The 19,900-nt window shown below is 44.4% G+C and overlaps 1 protein-coding gene across 6 annotated transcripts in view; it reads left to right on the forward strand.

Annotated features, from left to right (window-relative positions):
* PLD1 (phospholipase D1) overlaps positions 1-19,900 on the forward strand; it is a 358,284-nt gene that overhangs the window by 222,094 nt on the left and 116,290 nt on the right. For all 6 annotated transcript variants that reach the window (XM_073578846.1, XM_073578845.1, XM_073578848.1 and 3 more), the window contains 8 exons: positions 6,284-6,469; positions 7,712-7,848; positions 11,547-11,692; positions 11,770-11,875; positions 13,302-13,367; positions 15,712-15,770; positions 18,808-18,900; positions 19,320-19,472. In XM_073578846.1, coding sequence (XP_073434947.1) covers positions 6,316-6,469; positions 7,712-7,848; positions 11,547-11,692; positions 11,770-11,875; positions 13,302-13,367; positions 15,712-15,770; positions 18,808-18,900; positions 19,320-19,472 — 914 coding nt within the window. In that variant the 5' untranslated portion in view covers positions 6,284-6,315. The remainder of the gene's footprint in view (positions 1-6,283; positions 6,470-7,711; positions 7,849-11,546; positions 11,693-11,769; positions 11,876-13,301; positions 13,368-15,711; positions 15,771-18,807; positions 18,901-19,319; positions 19,473-19,900) is intronic.

A 19,900-nucleotide genomic window follows, 5' to 3' on the forward strand; every position in this document is an offset into this window, starting at 1 on the left:
ATTAGGGGTACCCGGTTGAGGTTGAGGTGGTTTTTTTTTTCCCCATGTCGCTCCCTCCCCAGTCCCTCGGGTCCTGGTTCGAGGTCGAGACCCCCCTCCTTCCCCAACACCCTTAAGGGGTCTGGGTTGAGGTCGAGGCGAGGATGAAGACCCCCTGACGGTGACAGACGCACCCTCCCTAATCCCCCGCAGGGGGTATTAGGTTGAGACGCCTCAGGTAGGGTCGGAGATCAGGCAGCATTCCGCAGCTTCCAGGGACCCCAGGCCGGCTGAGGGATCCTGTGGGGGCCGGGGGAGGGTGCTGACTGGATGGCACAGCAGAAACAGGGCTTTTGCTGCGTCCCTGTCTCTGCAGCAGCAGCGGCTCCATAGCCCTTCAGGGGCCCCCCATACAAAAACCGCTACCCCTGCTACCCCCACCGCTATCCAGTCAACCGTTCTGGGGGGGTCTGGTACAAATCCGCCCCCCCCCCCCCCCCCGGACTACCGCGCCGCTCTGGAGCCCTCCTGGGCATCAGGCTTCAAATTTAGACCGCGGCTTCGGCCTAGCTGAAGCCGCCGCCTTTTCCCCGCCCCCCGGCCCGCCCCCCGGATGACCAAAATGACACACTGGAGTGTCATAGAAGGGGCGGATTGAGGCAGAAAGGGCGCGTTTTTACACAGCCCAGCGCGCCCTTTTCAGCTCTCCGCCCCCTCCTCCCTCTCCTCAGAGCCCCGGTGGCCATTTTTTCTGGATGAGATCCAGGAGAGAAGCATCACAGCGGTCTCCGGGGGGCACAGAACTTGGATCTGTCGGCGCTGGACCTAGGGGCACACCGGTGGGGTAAGCTCACAGCTGGGTTCTCATTACTCAGCTGTGAATCTATACTTCCTATAAGGCTTTCTGTGGGTTCCCTCTGCGTAGCCACCCCTGTACGATCCCTTATAGCCAGCCTCTGTGCACTATGCCGGGCTCAAGGAAGAGAACCAGGCAGGAATGTTTCTATGCATTCTGCACAGCCTGCAAAGCCACGCTCCCTAGTGGCAGCACGTATCCGCACTGCCGGGTCTGCATCCAGAACTCTGGGTCAGAACCCCAGGGAGTCCCTACTGACGCTTCAGTGTCACAGGCCACGCCGGAATGGGCAACTCAGATGTCTGTCTATGTCACAGTCCATAGACAACCTAACTGCTACATTGCTGCAAGCTCTGCAGAGTCGGACCCCGGCTATGGACGGTACACAGCAAACGGACAGCTTGTCTCAGGAACATGCTGCTTCTGACTCTCACAGACGTAAGCGGACTCACAGGTCTCGATCACCTGAGTCGCACTATAGCACAAGGTCGTTCCCCTCTAGGGAGAGACAGCGTCATTCCAGGTCTCCTGGGCAGTCCCCTGCCACAGACAGACAGTGCAATTTACCACAGGGATCCCCCACCACAGAAGACCCCCGCCCCAGGTCGCCCTCCAGGGATCACCTTAGTGAGGCACAGGATTCGGAGGGCATCTGTGACTCCGACTCAGATAATGAAACGGTCAGGTCCGTGGTACCTTCTCCCCCTAGCAATACAGCGCTAGTTGAGGACATAATTTCTTCTATTCATCGGGTGCTAAAAATTCCAGAGTCGCCCTCGGAAGTCCCAAAACATAGGATTTGCTTCGAAAGTGTTCAAAAACCACCTAAGGTCTTCCCTAATCACGATGAGTTTGAGAAAATACTTACCAAACAGTTTGCGCAGCCTGACAAAAAATTCGCTAATCGCAAATATCTGGAAGCGAAGTACCCTTTCCCACAGGAAGACACCAAACAATGGGCAGATCCACCTGAAGTGGACCCTCCGGTTTCTAGGCTAGCAGCGCAGACTTTACTCTCTCTGCCGGATAGCTCAACCCTCAGGGACGCAGCAGACCGGCAAGTAGAACGCATGGCTCGTTCTATTTTCGAAGCGGCAGGCGCCTCTCTGGGCCCTGCGTTTGCTTCAGTTTGGGCAGCCAAGGCCATCCTAGCTTGGGCCAAAAGACTACAGGAGGGTCTTCAGGCTTCAAATCCTGAACTCTCGGACCAAGTGGTCCAGATGGCAGTGGTAGCAGACTACATGATTCATGCAGCCCTGGATTCCGCCAGAGGTGTAGCGGGAATAGCATCAAACGCCATCACGATCCGACGCATCCTCTGGCTGCGAGAATGGAAAGCAGATGCGGCCTCAAAGAAGTCCCTCACGCGACTTCCGTATTCTACTGGTAGACTTTTCGGCGAAAAGTTGGACACCATGATAGCCAATGCCACCGGGGGTAAGAGTACCTCTCTCCCTCAACTAAAACCGAAACGCACGTTCAAACGAAGAAACCAGACGCGATTCCGATCCTTTCGGAATTCCTCGGGCTGGTCCGTTTCGCGCCCAGTGCAATACCGCAACCGTTCTCCACGCAGAGACAACCCACGGACGCAGCAGCGACCGGACAGGGCTTGGCAGTCGAAAGCAGGCCAAGCGAAACCCAAGGGAGGAAAACCTCAGAACTTCACTTCATCATGACTCGAGACCTCCGGAAGACACCCCACCAGTAGGCGGCCGACTTTTACTCTTTCAGCAAGTCTGGCTGCCTATTACAGAAGACAGGTGGGTCAGGGAAATAGTGTCTTCCGGATACAAGATAGAGTTCACTTCCGTTCCACCGAACCGGTTCTTCCTTTCTGTTCCTCCAACACCACCAGAAAAGGCTCGTGTCTTCCACCAAGCGGTTTCCTCTCTCCTTCAAGCATGAGTTGTGGTGCCGGTTCCCGCGAACGAGAGATTCCGAGGATTCTACTCAAATTTGTTTGTAGTCCCCAAGAAAGGAGGCGGCGTCCGACCCATACTGGACCTAAAACAGCTCAACAATTACGTACGGGTCCGTCATTTCCGCATGTAGTCCCTCCGGTCCATCGTTGCATCCATGGAGCAGGGAGAATTCCTCGCCTCCATAGACATACAGGATGCGTATCTCCACATACCAATTGCTCCCGCCCACCAAAGGTTTCTCAGGTTCGCGGTCAACCAAAACCACTACCAGTTTGTCGCCCTTCCGTTCGGACTCGCCACGGCTCCAAGAACGTTCACCAAAGTCATGGCGGCCACCATGGACGTCCTGCACTCAAGAGGCATTCTAGTCGTCCCGTACCTGGACGACCTCCTCGTCAAGTCTCCCACTTTCAAAGACTGCGAGGTCAGTGTCTCAATCACTCTAGACACTCTGAGTCGCCTGGGATGGCTAGTCAACGTACAGAAATCGTCGACCATCCCAACTCGGACTCTAACATTCCTGGGAATGGTATTCGACACCACCAGGGGCCTGGTGCTCCTTCCCAAGGACAAGACACTGGCCATCCGTCTGGGAGTTCGCACACTCCTTCGCAGTCCTCCTCGATCTCTCCGGTTTGCCATGAGAATCCTCGGCAGGATGGCAGCAGCAATAGAGGCAGTGCCATTTGCCCAGTTTCACCTCAGGGTCCTTCAGCTAGCCATACTCAGATCTTGGGACAGGAACCCCTTCTCCCTCGACAGGGAGTTCAGGTTGACGTCATCGACCAGGAGGTCCCTGCACTGGTGGCTCAAACCAACCTCGCTTACACGAGGGAAGCCATTCCTCTCAGGACAATGGAAGATCCTGACTACCGATGCAAGCCTGACAGGCTGGGGGGAGGTACACCTACATCACAGGGCACAGGGCAAGTGGTCACCGAGGGAAGTGACATTGCCCATCAATGTTCTGGAAATCAGGGCCATTCTCTTGGCACTGAGAGCCTTTCATCACTTGCTTGCAGCCTCGCACATACGGATACAGTCGGACAATGCCACGGCTGTGGCATACGTGAATCACCAAGGCGGGACCCGCAGCGCCCAGGCAATGAGAGAAGTGGCTCATATCCTCCGCTGGGCGGAAGACACAAGGTCGGTTCTTTCTGCGGTACACATTCCGGGTGTAGAAAACTGGGAAGCCGACTTCCTCAGCAGGCAAGGAATGGACTCGGGGGAGTGGTCTCTCCATCCCGAGATTTTTTACCAGATCTGTCAACGATGGGGAACCCCGGATGTGGACCTAATGGCATCCCATCTCAATGCCAAGGTTCCCAATTTCATGGCCAGGACACACGACCCGCGGTCGCTCGGAGCGGATGCCCTGGTCCAGGACTGGTCCCAGTTCCGACTCCTGTACATTTTTCCACCCCTCCCCCTAATAGCCAGGGTCGTGAGGAAGGTCAAGCAAGAGGGAGTTCCGACCATCCTCATCGCGCCAGACTGGCCCAGACGTACTTGGTACGCCGACATCGTCCAACTTACGGCAGACGCCCCCTGGCGTCTACCCGACCGCCACGACCTTCTGTCTCAAGGTCCGTTCTTCCACCAGAATTCAGGGGCCCTCAATTTGACGGCATGGCCCTTGAAACCTGGATTCTAACCCAGGCAGGTTTTTCACCGGCAGTCATTGCAACTATGATCAGGGCAAGGAAGCCTGCCTCTGCCAAGCTCTATTATCGTACCTGGAGAGCCTTCTTTTCTTGGTGCGAATCTCATGGACAAGTCCCACTCCCTTATTACCTCCCGAAGGTACTAGGTTTTCTTCAATCGGGCCTAGATGCCAAGCTATCCTTAAGTTCGCTTAAGAGTCAGGTGTCGGCGCTTTCAGTCCTTTTTCAAAAGCGCATTGCTATTAAACCGCAAGTAAGGACTTTCATCCAGGGAGTTTCCCGATTGGTTCCTCCCTACAAACGTCCGATGGATACGTGGGACCTCAATCTGGTCCTGACAGCATTGCAAGCTCCACCCTTCGAACCTCTTAGAGAAGTTCCACTCTCTATTCTGTCTCAGAAAGTGGTTTTTCTAGTGGCTATCACCTCGTAACGCAGAGTGTCGGAATTGTCAGCACTTTCCTGCAGACGACCTTTCCTAGCCTTTCACCAGGACAAGGTGGTTCTCCGCACGGTACCATCCTTCCTTCCGAAGGTTGTGTCCAACTTTCACCTTAACGAAGAGATTTCACTGCCTTCCCTTTGCCCGGTTCCGGTACATAGAGTGGAGAAGGCTCTGCATACGCTTGACCTAGTCAGGGCATTGCGGATTTACGTGTCCAGGACTGCACCTTTCCGGAAATCCGATTCCCTCTTCATTCTTACGGAAGGTAGTCGCAAGGGGTTGCCGGCTTCCAAGGCTACCCTTGCCAGGTGGATCAAGTCCACCATACATGAGGCCTACCGACTTAACAGTTCCCCTCTTCCGGCCGGTATCACGGCACACTCTACACGGGCAGTAGGGGCCTCCTGGGCCATTCGGCATCAGGCTTCGGCACAACAAGTGTGCAAGGCGGCCACTTGGACTAGCCTACACACGTTTACGAAACACTACAGTGTTCATACCCAGTCCTCAGCGGATGCGAGCCTGGGTAGACTGGTTCTGCAGGCGGCAGTACCCCAAGTCTAGGGGACTGTCGGCACAATATTCGTCCACTGCTTCCCACCCAGGGACTGCTTTGGGACGTCCCATGGTTCTGTGTCCCCCAATGAGGCGACAGAGTAAAGGAGATTTTTGTGTACTCACCGTAAAATCTCTTTCTCTTAGCCTTTAATTGGGGGACACAGCTCCCACCCTGTTGCCCTTACGGGCCGTTGTTTCCTGTTGAGTTCTCATATTGTTCTTGAGCTCGTACATAGTAGCCTTCTTACAGGCATGGTTATGTTATTTGGTTACGTTCCTCCTTATGCTTTGGCACAAAACTGGAGAAGGCTGACGCCGTCCAGGGGTGTATACTGCAGAGGAGGAGCCAAAGTTAATATTTTTTCAGATTATGCATAGTGTCGCCTCCTAGTGGACAGCAGCATAACACCCAAGGTTCTGTGTCCCCCAATTAAAGGCTAAGAGAAAGAGATTTTACGGTGAGTACACAAAAATCTCCTTTTTGCCGTATCAGGCAAAAGCCGGACACGCCACATGGCCATCAGATGCTATGCGGCGATAATGCTAGTCTTTGGGGAAAAAAGCCGGATACGGTGTCAACCGGCGCCGTATCCGGTTTTTACATTTTTCGACGCATCGCGCCTGATGCTTAAAAACGTAAATGTGAAAGTAGCCTTACCTGGGATGACTTTATTAGGAAGTGGCGGTTACTGGCAGGGGATTATTTTAGGGCAAAATGGATTTATGTACGAGATGGGGAACAAGCCTTAAATGTAAACCTATGAAAATGCATTTTTTTTTTTTTTTTTTTTCAAAATTAAAAACTCTTATAATTGCACCCTAAATCATTGCTGATCCTTTGTATTTTGTACAGGCCCCTGTGTTAACAGGCTGTTAGTGCACAACATGTCACTGAGAACTGAAAGAAAACTAGATTCTTCTACATTGGAGAAGATTGCTGCAGACATGAGTAATCTCATTGAAAATCTTGACACCAGTGAGCTCCATTTTGATGGGGAAGAAGTGGACTCTGATATTGTCACAGACCCCAAAACGAGTGGTAGGTTCTCACTGCTGCATAAGCTACATAAAGATAAACTTTCATAAAGATCTGCTCTTACAAAGCCGATTGTAAATCAAGCTAAGCACCATTGCTCTACAAAGTATTACTAGATGTACCAAGATGCTGTTTTTCTAGTATGCGGATGATGTTTAGCAGGAAAAGGGAATGTTGTGCCTCCTCATATTACAGTTTAAAAAAATGTCTGTGGTATGACAGTATCAAATGTTACTTTTATTAAGATTTTTGTTTAATGCAACAAATAAAACAAGTAACTTAAACTTTTACTGTTTAAAATCCAAATAGGAATGATGCCGTGTTAGTTCAAAGTTCAGTGTCACATTCCCATTTGTAAAGCCATTACTCGGTCTAGGATAATGGTTTCACCTGCCAGTCCTAATGATATGACCCCAAGGTGTCTTGGTCCTCAATCTAGCTTTTAGGTTCGTTTTGTTAGGTTTTCTTGAACATGGAAAACAACATGTGTTGGATCTAATTTACACCAGTTTTTAGACCACATGTCCATTTTGCCAGTGTGGCATCTGGTTTTCTCATATGAAGCAAAAAAAAAAACTTTTCCTACCCATTAACCCTTTTGCTGCCAGCAGTTTCACAAAATGTTCATACTTTTGACGTGTACAAATTAAACCCAGATTACTAAGTAATAAATTGCTAATAATACCAAATACCTATACAAAATTTTTGATAGTAGACACTTGCCGTATTTTCCTTAAAGGCATTCACTACTTTATACACGCTGGCATCTTAATGCAATTTTGCATAAGAGAGAGAATTTGAAAAAAAATGTATGAAAATGTTTGTAAGTGGTTTAATAAGTGTGACCCAAACTGAAAATTAGATGCATAACATCTTTTAAAGTAAAAGTTTAATATGTGAAGAGTATATTTTGTATGTATTGTCATTTTCTAAGAGCTGTAACTTTTTTTTCATTCAGATTGCTAGATGAAGATTTCTCTTTTGCCTTTTTTTTTTTCTTACATAATTTTGTAGTTTTTCAGATTTTATGTTCACTTTCTATTACATTATTTACTTTTTTTTTTTCATCTTTTTTACCACAGAGCTTGTGAACATTCTAAAGGAACTTCACCAGCCAGAACTTGCCATAATTATAAATTATTGTTTTTTCTTTGATCCCTTCTGTCAGGACGGTCTTCCCAGCTGTGCCCCACCTATTGTTTACATTTGATCACATTTACTTATACGCTGCTTTTTTTTCCTTAGGTGTCAGCATTCCTTTTTCTGCGATTTACAACACGCAAGGTTTTAAGGAACCCAACCTTCAAACGTTCTTAATAGGATGCCCCATTAAAGTCAGGGTCCTAGAAGTGGAGAGGTTTGCTTCATCATCAACTTCGAAGGTATGAACCATAACTTGCCTACCGCCGACTAATCCAGGATCTTCGCTGTTCTGCTCCTCTTCTCAGTGACGTCACCAATCTTCAGACTCTATGGGTCACTGTATGTGCTATGAGCCAGAAATCATTTTCACAATGTCCTCATTCTGATGCTGTATAGACTTAAGTAAAAAAAAAAAAAAATGGATTTGTGGCACAACAAGCAGGATGCTACCCCACAACAAAATATATGAAAAGGAACTTGTCACTCCAAATTGATTGCAGGTACAGAGGTGGTTTTATGACAAAGCAATCCACTGTAACTTATGACATTTCCGTAATTAATGTCAGATCTTAATCAGATATGGACTGCAGATGGAAGAAATTGGTATCAATAAATGTATGATGGTATTAGTGCTATGGAATAGCATAAGACTTTCTCAGGAGTATCGACGTTAATCATAGATTTAAATTATAAGTCACTTCTGGGTCATGCAAAGCGATACTGATAGTCTGCAGAGCAGTGACGTCACTCAGAAGAGAAGCAGAACGGCGCTGGATCCTGGAGAAGACATTGGTAGGTGAGTATATTAATGCACTCCCTTTACAGTACATACACATGTACACAGGTACTTCATGGGAGGACTTCTTTAACCCCTACATCCTGGCTGGTTTTCGTTTTTTTCCTCCCCTTCTTCCAAGAGCCATTACTTTTTTTTTTTTCCCCCCATCAATATGTCCGTATGAGGGCTTGTTTTTTGCGAACAAGTTGTATTTGTGAATGACACCATTGATTTTACTATATAGTGTACTGGAAAATGGAAAAAAAAATCCTAGAGCAGTGAGATTGCGAAAAAAAAGTTCAATTCCATGATTGTTTTTTCGCCTTTTTAATTTACCATGTTCACTATATGGTAAAACTGACCTGGTAATATGGTTCTCCAGGTCAGTACGAGTACCCAGATACCAAACCTGTATAGTTTATTATTTAAGTGGTGAAAAGAGATCCGAAATTTGTATGAAAAAAGTTTTTTTGCGTTTGATCTAGGGCTAGGTGAGGGCTTATTTTTTTGCGTCTTGAGTGGACCTTTTTACAGTATATATACCATTTTGACAGATAAGATCATTTGATCTCCTTTTATTGCATTTTATTGCAATGTTGTGGCGAGCAAAAAATGTAGATCTGGGGTTATAGATTTTTTTTTCTCCATTACTCCATTTACCAATCAGATTAATAAAGTATATTTTGATACATCGGACATTTCTGATCTCAGCGATACCAGATATGTGTATTTTTATTTTTTTGTTTTAGTTCTAATGGGGCAAAAGGGGGATGACTTGAATTTTTTTTTTTTGTTCATTGTCCGATCTCATGTGTACGCTGGCCAGGGGCTGGTGTTCACACGAGTTTCACTATGACAGGCATTGGGGGTCTTCTGCCGACCCCTGGCTGTCATGACAACCCATTGACACCCTGCGATCACGCGACACAGGTGCCGATGGGTGGAACTTGTGATGCGCTTCAAGCCAGTGCATGTTAAATGCCACTGTTGCCCAGTATTTGCTTTATGAAAGATCCAACCAATCAGCATGGGCATTTTGCATAGAAAAACCTGCATTACCAAAGTGCATACATTGGTGAGAGAAGACCAGAAACCTTCTTTTATCATTTTTATGTTTAATTAAAAAATGTTAACACGGACGTACACCCCATGTGATTGTGGTCCTCCCGCCTTTCTCTGTGAATTTTTTATGTATTTAAGTGTACATATCACCTTGTACATGTGGTTTTCCTGAGGAAGGATTCTTAAGTCATTGAAACGTGTGGACAATAAGCCGTTTTGAATGATCTCTGGCTCGTGAATCCTAGAATTTTAGCAGAGTGGAGTAAGCCCACTATCCCAATACTACTATCCTATATTAACACACACTATATACACAGGTTTAGTGAGGAAAAACAGCAAAACTTCATTGGCGTGCTTCTTTAAGTCACGGTCATAACTTTAAACAAGGTCTTAAATGCCACCCTCCATCTTTGTCTTGACTAGATCATATGGTCACACATATCACAGATTTGCAGGGTCTGTGCCATTGTATGTTGTTATAATCCCCCTCAGGAAAGGCCAGCATGTGTTTAACCCCTTTAATGACCGTCAATACGTCTTTTAACTGACCTGAGATATAAGAGAATAAGGGTACCGTTACACTTAGCGATGCACCAGCGATCCTGACCACGATATGACCCGGTCAGGATCGCTGGTGCATCGCTAAGTGGTCGCTAGTGAGCTGCCAAACAGGCAGATCTCACCAGCGACATAGCAGCGGTCGCTACTTACCTGTCAGACGAGGCGATCCTGACGTCCTCCCGCCCGCGTCCATGCTTCGCTCGTCGCCACAGCCGGAAGCCCAACAGGAAGTGGCCGACGAGAAGCGGCCCAGGATGTTCTCGTGAGATCAGCGACAGACAGCGGGGGAGCCGGTCGGAGGTAAGTATCACACATAACGATATCGCTAGCAATATCGCTGCTGCGTCACAAAATCGGTGATGTTATAGCGATATTGCTAGCGATAACGAAGTGTAATGGGCCCTTAACATCCCCATACAAATGACAATCCAGCAGCTGTTGGCTGTACATTATAGCTGACAACATGCTGCATCAGCCATGATAAGTGTTGTCACCGTCCTTATCTATTTAACCCCTTAGATGCTGCTGTCAATAGTGACTATATCATATAAATGGTTAAAAGAGTGTGGTTTCTCCCTCTTTATCCCCATCGACATCCTGAGGTGATGATTGTGTGGTCCTGATGTTTGCCATGGCAATGCATGAGCAAATATCGGTCTTAGAGTCTGCCAGCTATAGCGACCTCATCAGAAGTCAGCGACATTTGGTTGGTAAAAATACACTTTTTCATTCCTATCATGACACTTAAAATCACCTGAAGGGTTAATAAACTACCTGACAGCAGTTTTGAATGTCAGGAGGTGGTGTTGTTAAAATGGTATCACTTTTGTAGGTTTTCCAATATATAGGATCCTTAAAGTCACTCTAAACTTGGATAGGTCACTCAAAAAAATAATTTTGTAAATTTCCATGAAAAAATTAAAAATTGCTGCTACATTTTTATATCTCCTAAAATGCTATCAAAATAAAATAACATTTTACAAATGGTGCTGATGTAAAGCAGGCATGTGGGAAATGTTATTTATTAATGTTTTTCTGTGGTATGACTATCTGAATTAAAGGGATAATCATTCAAAGTTTGAATATTGCTAATTTTTTGCATTTTTGTCAAATGTCTGATTTTTTTTAAAAATAAACACAAAACATATCAACCTAAGTCTGTAGACTGTGAGCCCTCGCGGGCAGGGTCCCCTCTCCTTATGTACTTGTGTGTCCCTTGTCTTACACATGTTTATTATACTTGTCTATATTTGCCCTTTTCACATGTAAAGCGCCATGGAATAAATGGCGCTATATAAATGCATAATAATAATAATAAAGTTTACCATTATCATAAAGTATAATGTGCACGGAAAAACATTCTCAAAATCACTGGAATTTGTCGAAGCGTTCCAGAGTTATTACCACATAAAGTGACACTGGTCAGATTTTTAAAATTTGTCTGTCACTAAGGGGTTAAACTAGTGTAATCTGTGGCCGTTGTATCTTGAGGGGAGCACGGTCTGTCTTTAATCTTTTGGCTTATTATAATTCTAGACATCGGTTCTGAACATTTACACAATTGAGCTGACTCATGGGGAGTTCACGTGGCAAGTTAAGAGAAAATTCAAGCACTTTCAAGACCTCCACAGAGAACTCCTCCGATACAAAGCTTTCATCAGAATACCGATCCCTACCAGGAGGTCTGTTTTTTTACTGGCATAATCTAGCTATTGATTTTGCTGGATTGTGACTGTTGCATGAAATTTTTATTTTTTAGTCACACAGTGAGAAGACAAACAGTAAGAAGAGGAGATGTCAGGTCAATGCCAAATTTGCCTCGCAATGCAGAGATTGTTCGAGAAGAGCAGTCGTCGAGTAGAAGGGTGATTATTTCACTTTTTATCTGCATTTAGCTTTTATCATTAGTGTAGATGAGGTGTGGTTATAGTTTTACCATATTATTGTGACACCATGATAAATGCAGAATGACCTTGAAAATACAGTATGCAAAGTATTGCTTATTAACACTACACTACCCTGGCTCTGATCACTGAGTCACTTTGGATAGACACTGTGGTGTAGTGACCACTGTGTCCGCTAGGGGGCACTGTGTGGGTGTCCCAGAACGGACGGATAGCCTTGTCCAGAGTGGTAACTGAAGCAGGGTGCTAAAGGATCGTTATGTATCTCAAGGTGGGTGGCCTTGGGATGGAGGCTTGATTATGTGCTGATCAGCAGAGCTGATCTTTCGTTCCAATGTGTCAGGGAGAAGCCTTCAGATGTTTGAGACGTGCGTGATCAATCATCTACAAATCCACCCAGAGGTGGGTCTAGAACGCCATACTAAAGAATGTATGCATGCTTGTAGGACCTGTGATGAGGTAATAGCCATGTGACCCGGTGGGCGTGGCTACGGACCATATAAGGTGGCCAGGGTAGGTCACATGAGTGAATGCTGGGACCCGGTTGGTCCACATGAAAGGTCTTGTCTGGGCTGACGTGAGACCGACTGAAGGAAGATGGGTCTGCCTTCCTGTACACGTGAGACGTGAGTGTGAGAGTTCCCTGGAGGGAATGAATGTCTGCACTGAGAAGCAGTCATGAGGTAAACCCTGACGGGGTGAGATATCTGTGAGGCTGAAGAGCCTGAGTACTGGACATTGCGTAACCTGTGTGACCACAGGCTTAACAGAGGGAAGCTCTGTCATGAACGCTATGCTGATTATATGAGCTTTATGTTTCTGCTGTGGGTTTATGATGCCTAATAAATCGCATGGATTGTTATTGTTTTATGGAAAACCCGTGGCGGACGTGATTATTTGGCTGCCAAGCGAGTGTCCCCAACGTTGAATGACATTTATGGTCATTTTGTACCAACCTCATTACTAAGATGCAATCACTTAGGATATATCTCCTTCGATGTATCGATGCATCCCCTAATCTCTGGTATTTTTTTTTTTTTTACTCTTTTTTTGTGAATATCAATACTCTTTGTCACAGATATATTTTTTCGTATTTCTTCAGGTTTTTTCCCCCCTTTTTAGTTTCTTTTTCATTGAGTTTTTCTGTTTACTGTTCTCATCTTCATTGTTGATGTAGGTTCCTGACAAGAACATCGAAATTTGTGAATGTAAGCGTTCCTAGTACTATGGCCTCACATGTTACATATCTATGCAGAAATGCTTTATGATATCTAAATTATGGCGATCTTCTTATCAACCGAAATTCATTTCTTTATATTACCATGTAAATACTGCAGTGTATGTTACATGATCTTTCCTAATGCGAAGAGTTCCTCTTTTGTTGCAGAAACAACTAGAGGATTACTTATCTGCGCTATTAAAGATGCCGATGTACAGGAATTATCATGCAACAGTAAGTAAGATTTCTCGGTTTTACTTTTTTGCTCTCCTTCCATTCCCCTAGACTTGATGCAGCCTGTCACCGCATTACTCATAGTGGAATAACCAATGGTGACAATTGTCAGTGCTGGGAATAATCATGTCATGCTCAGTCCTGTTTGAATGTTTTAAAAAGAATCTCTCACTTGCCATAAATATGTCTCTTTACCTGGTTTAAATGCCACTGTTCATCCTGAATCTGAAGTTCATTGTTCGTCTGATTTATTATTTTTTTTAATTTATTTATTTTTGTTCCTGAGTGTCTCTGTTCCTGAGGTAAGGCGATATGATGTGGCTCTTATCGGGAACCTGTCAGCAGGATTGTGCGCAGTACCCTACAAACAGTGTCAGGTTGGCACTGTTATCCTGATTAAAATTATACCTTGGTTGATGAAATCCGTCTTGTGTTTGTTGTTTAATCTTTATTTTCAGTTTTCAATGAATGATATGCTCATGCTCCGAGGCGGCCTGTGGCGGGTGGTCTTCATGTGCTGTTCTGCTTAGGAATTTACTAGTATGGCTTCTGACAGGTCACTGATCCCTCACTGACCTGCCTCCTATTTTACGTGATGAATATTACATATATATCAGTAGCTGCTGCGGCGCCATCTTGCTAGATAGAGAAAAAAATTTTCCTCCTCCAGGATGGCGGCGCCTGCGCAATAGCATATATCAAATCGCCGATGGCAGCTGCTGTGGTGCAGGTGTTGCCAGCACAATTTTAAATTTGATTTATTTTTCTTATGAATTTATGGATACAATCAAAGAATATATATATATATATATATATATATATATATATATATATATATATATATATATATATATATATATCATTCTGTAAAATAGGGGGCAGGTCACTGAGGGATCAGTGACCTGTCAGAAGCCATATTGATGAATACCTAATCAGAACACCATATGGTGCCCCACCCCACAGGCCGCCCCGGAGTATGAGCATATCATTAACTCATAACTGAAAATAAATATTAAGCAACAACCACAAGACAGATTTCATCACCCAATGTATCATTTTAATCATTATAACGGCACCAACCTGACACTGAGGGGTTACTGTGCACAATCCTGCTGACCGGTTCCCTTAAACACTTCTTTCTGGGAGTCTTCTTGAGTATCACCACTCTTTATTCTCTTGATCTCACTGCAGAGCTGTGTGTGATTATACCTGACACATCTGCAGGTCCATCTCCGCTTACATCTCATAGGCAAACAGTGCTGCAATATTGCTGTAATACAGCAGAGCTGTGAGAGCTTAAGCTGCTAACGTGTTTGTATGAGACAAAGTTCAGTCCTACTGTCCTGTCTTAGTTACATGTCAGTGGTAACACCTCCTTTCATTTAAAATAAGCTCTGGAGGTAGAATCTCAGGGAGATCTGTGTCTGGCCCATAGCCTGGAGCAGCTCATTTACATATAAGAAAAACATGGATTTCTTTGGAATAAGACATCAGTTCGCAGATCTGAAGGTATAATTTTATTCCGCTTCATATGACCTATATGCCCATATAGACAGCTTAAGAGGGCTGACCCTAGTGACAGATTAGCCTTAAAGGGAATCTGTCACCCTATTTTTCACCTATCAGCTGCCGGCACCGACATCAGGGGCTTATCTACAGCATTCTGTAATGCTGTAGATAAGCCCCCAATGTAACCTGAAAGAGAAGAAAAACGAGTTATATTATACTCACACCAGCGTTCGGCCCGGTCTGATGGGTGTCGCCGTCCCGTCCGGCGCCTCTCATCTTCTAACGGTGACGTCGTCTTCTTTGCTGCCTGTCATGGCTCCGGCGCAGGCGCACTGCTCTGCCCTGTTGAGGGCAGAGCAGAGTCCTGCAGTGTGCAGGCGCCAGGTGAAGTCCGGCGCCTGCGCACTGCACTATTCTGCTCTGCCCTCAACAGGGCAGAGCAGTGCGCCTGCGCAGGAGCCATGAAAGGTAGCAAAGAAGAGGACGTCACCGTTAGAAGAAGGGAGGCGCTGGACCGCAACACCCATCGTACCAAGACCGGACCGCCGCTGGGTGAGTATAATATAACTCCTTTTTCTTATCTTTCAGGTTACATAGGGGGCTTATCTACAGCATTACAGAATGCTGCAGATAAGCCCCTGATGGTGGTGCCGCTAGCTGATAGGCGAAAAATAGGGTGACAGATTCCCGTTTAGGAATCGGGGGCTTTAGAGTATCAAAGCAAAATTCTGAATAAATGGAGCATTCTATTTCTTTTTTTTTTCCCCCAGCTTTCAATGTATTACTAACTTCCACATATCTGTATGTAATTACATTGTAACATACTTTATTCCAGAGAGAATTTATTGATGTGAATCAGCTATCCTTTATCCATGACCTTGGACCGAAGGGCATGTAAGTTTTATATGGTTAGTTTTCTCCGCTGCTCTCTATTCTTTCTATGGCATTTTCTTGTAGGTTGTGTGGGGTCTTGGGGGGTGTGTTTTTACTTTTTTCTCTTTTTGCTAGCACAACTCCTATCCATTATAATATTGTACAACTGCATCAACGACATTGTGTTCTCTCGTTGCTGTGATGTTTTTTGAGCAATTGACTAAGACCTCTTTCACAACATATTTTTATGTTTGATAAGTTTGGGCTCCAATATTACCATTTTTATTTTATTTCACTTTGAGAGCAAAAATCATTACCAGGTTTGTAGTGTTGCATTTTTGTGAACTTTTTCCCGTGCTCCACTCAAATTAGCACGGCTTACTTCTGAAATTCTGTATAAAAATAGCACTCAGCATGTGTTCTGCTAAGAAGATAATCCTCACAAGTCTGACAAACTAGTGGTAGATATGTCACTATTACTGTTATATAATAAGAAATGCTACTGTTACCAGCTTGATGTAATTGTGCTAAAGATTTCTAACTTTTTGTGCTACATTTTGTACTCAAATGAGAAGTGTACATCAGCAAATAGGTCGAATTCTCAAAGGTATGTGCACACGTTGTGGATTCCTGTGCGGAATTTGCAACTTTGGCACAATCCGCAGGTCAAAATCCGCGCATGTTTTATGCGGATTTCCTGCGGATTTTACCTTGGTTTTTACACCTGCAGATTCCTGTAATGGAATGGGTGTAAAAATGCTGTAGAATCCGCACAAAGAATTGACATGCTGCAGAAAATCATAGAATCGTAGAGTTGGAAGGGACCTCCTGGGCCATCTGGTCCAACCCCCTGCTCAAAGCAGGATTCGCTAAATCATCCCAGTCAGATGTCTGTCCAGCCTCTGTTTGAAGACTTCCATTGAAGGAGAACTCACCACTTCTCGTGGCAGCTTGTTCCACTCATTGATCACTCTAACTGTCAAAAAGTTTTTTCTAATATCTAATCTGTGTCTCCTCCCATTCAGTTTCATCCCATTGCTTCTAGTCTTTCCTTGTGCAAATGAGAATAAAGTTGATCCTTCTACAATGTGACAGCCCTTTAGATATTCGTAGACAGCTATTAAGTCTCCTCTCAGTCTTCTCTTTTGCAAACTAAACATTCCCAAATCCTGCAACCTTTCCTCATAAGACAGGGTTTGCAGACCGGTCACCATTCTGGTCGCTCTTTTCTGAACTTGCTCCAGTTTGTTGATGTCTTTTTTAAAATGTGGTGCCCAAAACTGGACTCAATATTCCAGATGAGGTCTGACCAAACAGGAGTAGAGGGAAATAATGACTTCACGTGATCTAGACTGTATGCTTCTGTTAATACATCCTAGAATTGCATTTGCCTTTTTTGCTGCTGCATCACACTGTTGACTCATATTCAGTCTGTGATCTATTAGTATACCCAAGTCTTTTTCACATGTGCTGTCACTTAGCCCTATTCCTCCCATTCTATATATGCTTTTTTCATTTTTATTGCCCAGATGTAGTACTTTGCATTTCTCCCTGTTAAAAACCATTCTGTTAGTTGCTGTCCACTTCTCCAGTTTATTTAAATCTTTTTGAATCCTCTCTCTCTCTTCTCTATTATCTAGTATCTGCTGCGTTTCCGCACGGATTTTTCCACAGCATGTGCAAAGCGTTTTTTTCCCCATAGAATTACATTGTACTAGCCAATCTGCAGCAAATTCGCAACGTGTGCACATACCCTGAAAACGTCCGGCATTGAATAGGACGTGTGCTTTTGATACCTGCTTATTGTTATGATGTGTTGCGCCCTTCAGGAAAGTAAACAGTGCTGGACAAATCTTATGCACCCGATTTGTCAGAGTTTATCATGCTATTGGTGTGTCACACAGCAAGATAGTTGTTGAATCTAGTCCTGGTTGCCCATGTTTTAGGGGGAAAAAACCCACCCTGTACAATGACTGTCATACAGTTGTGTGAAAATGTTTGCCCCCTTCCTGAGTTCTTATTCTTTTACTTGTTTGTCAGACTTAAATGTTTCAGTTCACCAAACAAATTTAAATATTAGACAAAGATAACTCAAGTAAGCACAAAATGCAGTTTTTAAATGAAGATCTTTATTAAGAGAAAAAGAAATTCAAACCTCTTAGGGCCCTGTGTGAAAAAGTGGTTGCCCCCCCACCCCTTTTAAAACATAAATTAACTGTGGAAAAATGTAAAGATTAACCTGCGCTATATGACTTCACAATAGACTAAATGGCTAGGGCTAGCCTAGGTGGTATAACAGCAATGCAAGGACAATACAATCACCTAGGCTAGTGGCGCGGCAGTGGGCGGAGCTTCACGGAGGAAGTCCGCATCCCTCCGCAGCTCCTCCATACGTTAGTGTGAAACTAGCCTTATCTCAGGAAGAACAATGTGATCGCCAGTCTTAAATCCAACATTTCTGACCATCAGCTGGCCAGCGCCTCCATACACAGTAGAGCGTTGACCAAACCTGTCAATATCAACGGGTTCAACATACTTTAGTCTGTTTATGGGTGCCTTTACAGGAGCTCAGTGGTTGGCTCCAAAGGAACTGGCAACCTTTTCAAGTTAAACTATTTCCTAAGGGTGTACCTCTTACCCGATAGTAATAAGAATTCGTCTTATTACACCAAAACAGAATTATTTGTATTTAACAGTCATGGCTTTTCAGTTTGCTTTGTCAGCTGCTAGCAGATACAGCCCATTAATAGGGACGATCCTAAAGACAGGATGGTCTTTGCGTGAATTCCACTGTGTGAACACAATGGACACATTTCATCTTTTCTATTGGTAAAACCTGTGTATTGAATAGCAATTTACTGGAACTTGGGAGTGTTAAAATTAAACTTTGTTGAAATTCTGGACTTGTCACCTTGGAAAGGTCACTTGACAAATCTTGGTCTCCATAGCAGCGGTATGTAGGATTTTTGAGATCCCCTACGACAGATGCATTAAAATAAAATTGTAATTTGTGTCATTAGAAATCAAGCACTCCACAATCTTTCTATGCTTTATTCAGAGAGGGCATGATCATGAAGAGGTCTGGTGGACACAGAATACCTGGCTTGAATTGCTGTGGACAAGGAAGTGTTTGCTACCGATGGTCAAAGAGGTACTGGAAGAATACACCTGAATTTTCACAGAAACCTATTCAGATATCATTTTGATCCGATTTTATGCTCCAAGAGCGTTGAAAAAGCATCTAATTTGGAATAGGTGGGATATGGGCATTTCCATCTACTCCATTTAATGAGACAAACTTTTTAAACTCCTCATACAAAAACAAAAAACTTTATTCTGTCGATCTTATGTGTATAACTTTTGGAAATCAGTATTGAGTATAATAATTACTTCATGCCCAATCATAAATTTGGTATAGATGAGTAGCCATATGAGAGCTTCCCTAAGCTGAGTGCAAATATTTTTAGATCAGGGTATAAAAGGTCAGAATGTTTGTGCTCTTTGCAAGTCACGTTACATTTTTCCCTGTAATCTAAAAGAATGTTAAAATTTCTCTCATAAATTTTGCAGGTGGCTGGTTGTGAAAGATTCTTTCCTTTTGTACATGAAGTCCGACACTGGAGCCATATCCTTTGTTCTGTTAGTAGATAAGGAATTCAACATAAAGATTGGGAAGAAAGACACCGAGACCCAGTATGGCTTGCGAATAGATAATCTGTCCAGGTGGGGTTAAGCCATTCAGTCTGTTTCCACTCTGTTTTTCTTTTCAAGAATTGCATTTTTCTCATGGTTAGCATTTTCTGTGTAGATGATGTATATTAGAAGTTTTGTGATTATAATCAAGGTTTAAGTTCTTAAAATAAATGTACCTTCATGCAAGAGGAAGAGGACTAGAATTCTAGTGCCACCTATTGGAAGTAGCAATCCTAAACGTCAATGTCGACCCTTTAACAAGCCTTATCCTAAGTCATGTGACAATGCTTGTTAAAGGGTCGACATTGACTTTTAGGATCGCTACTTCCAATCGGTGGCACTAGAGTTCTAATCCTCTTGTTCTCGGAAGAGACAATTTGCAGCTAAAATAGAAGGTGTATTAGATACTTTAGTTGGAATTGAATAAATAATCAAAATGGCCTGTGCTATGATCATCA

Source organism: Dendrobates tinctorius, unplaced genomic scaffold (genome assembly GCF_039654945.1).
Source record: "Dendrobates tinctorius isolate UK_male_01 unplaced genomic scaffold, ASM3965494v1 ptg000060l, whole genome shotgun sequence".
NCBI lineage: Eukaryota > Metazoa > Chordata > Amphibia > Anura > Dendrobatidae > Dendrobates > Dendrobates tinctorius.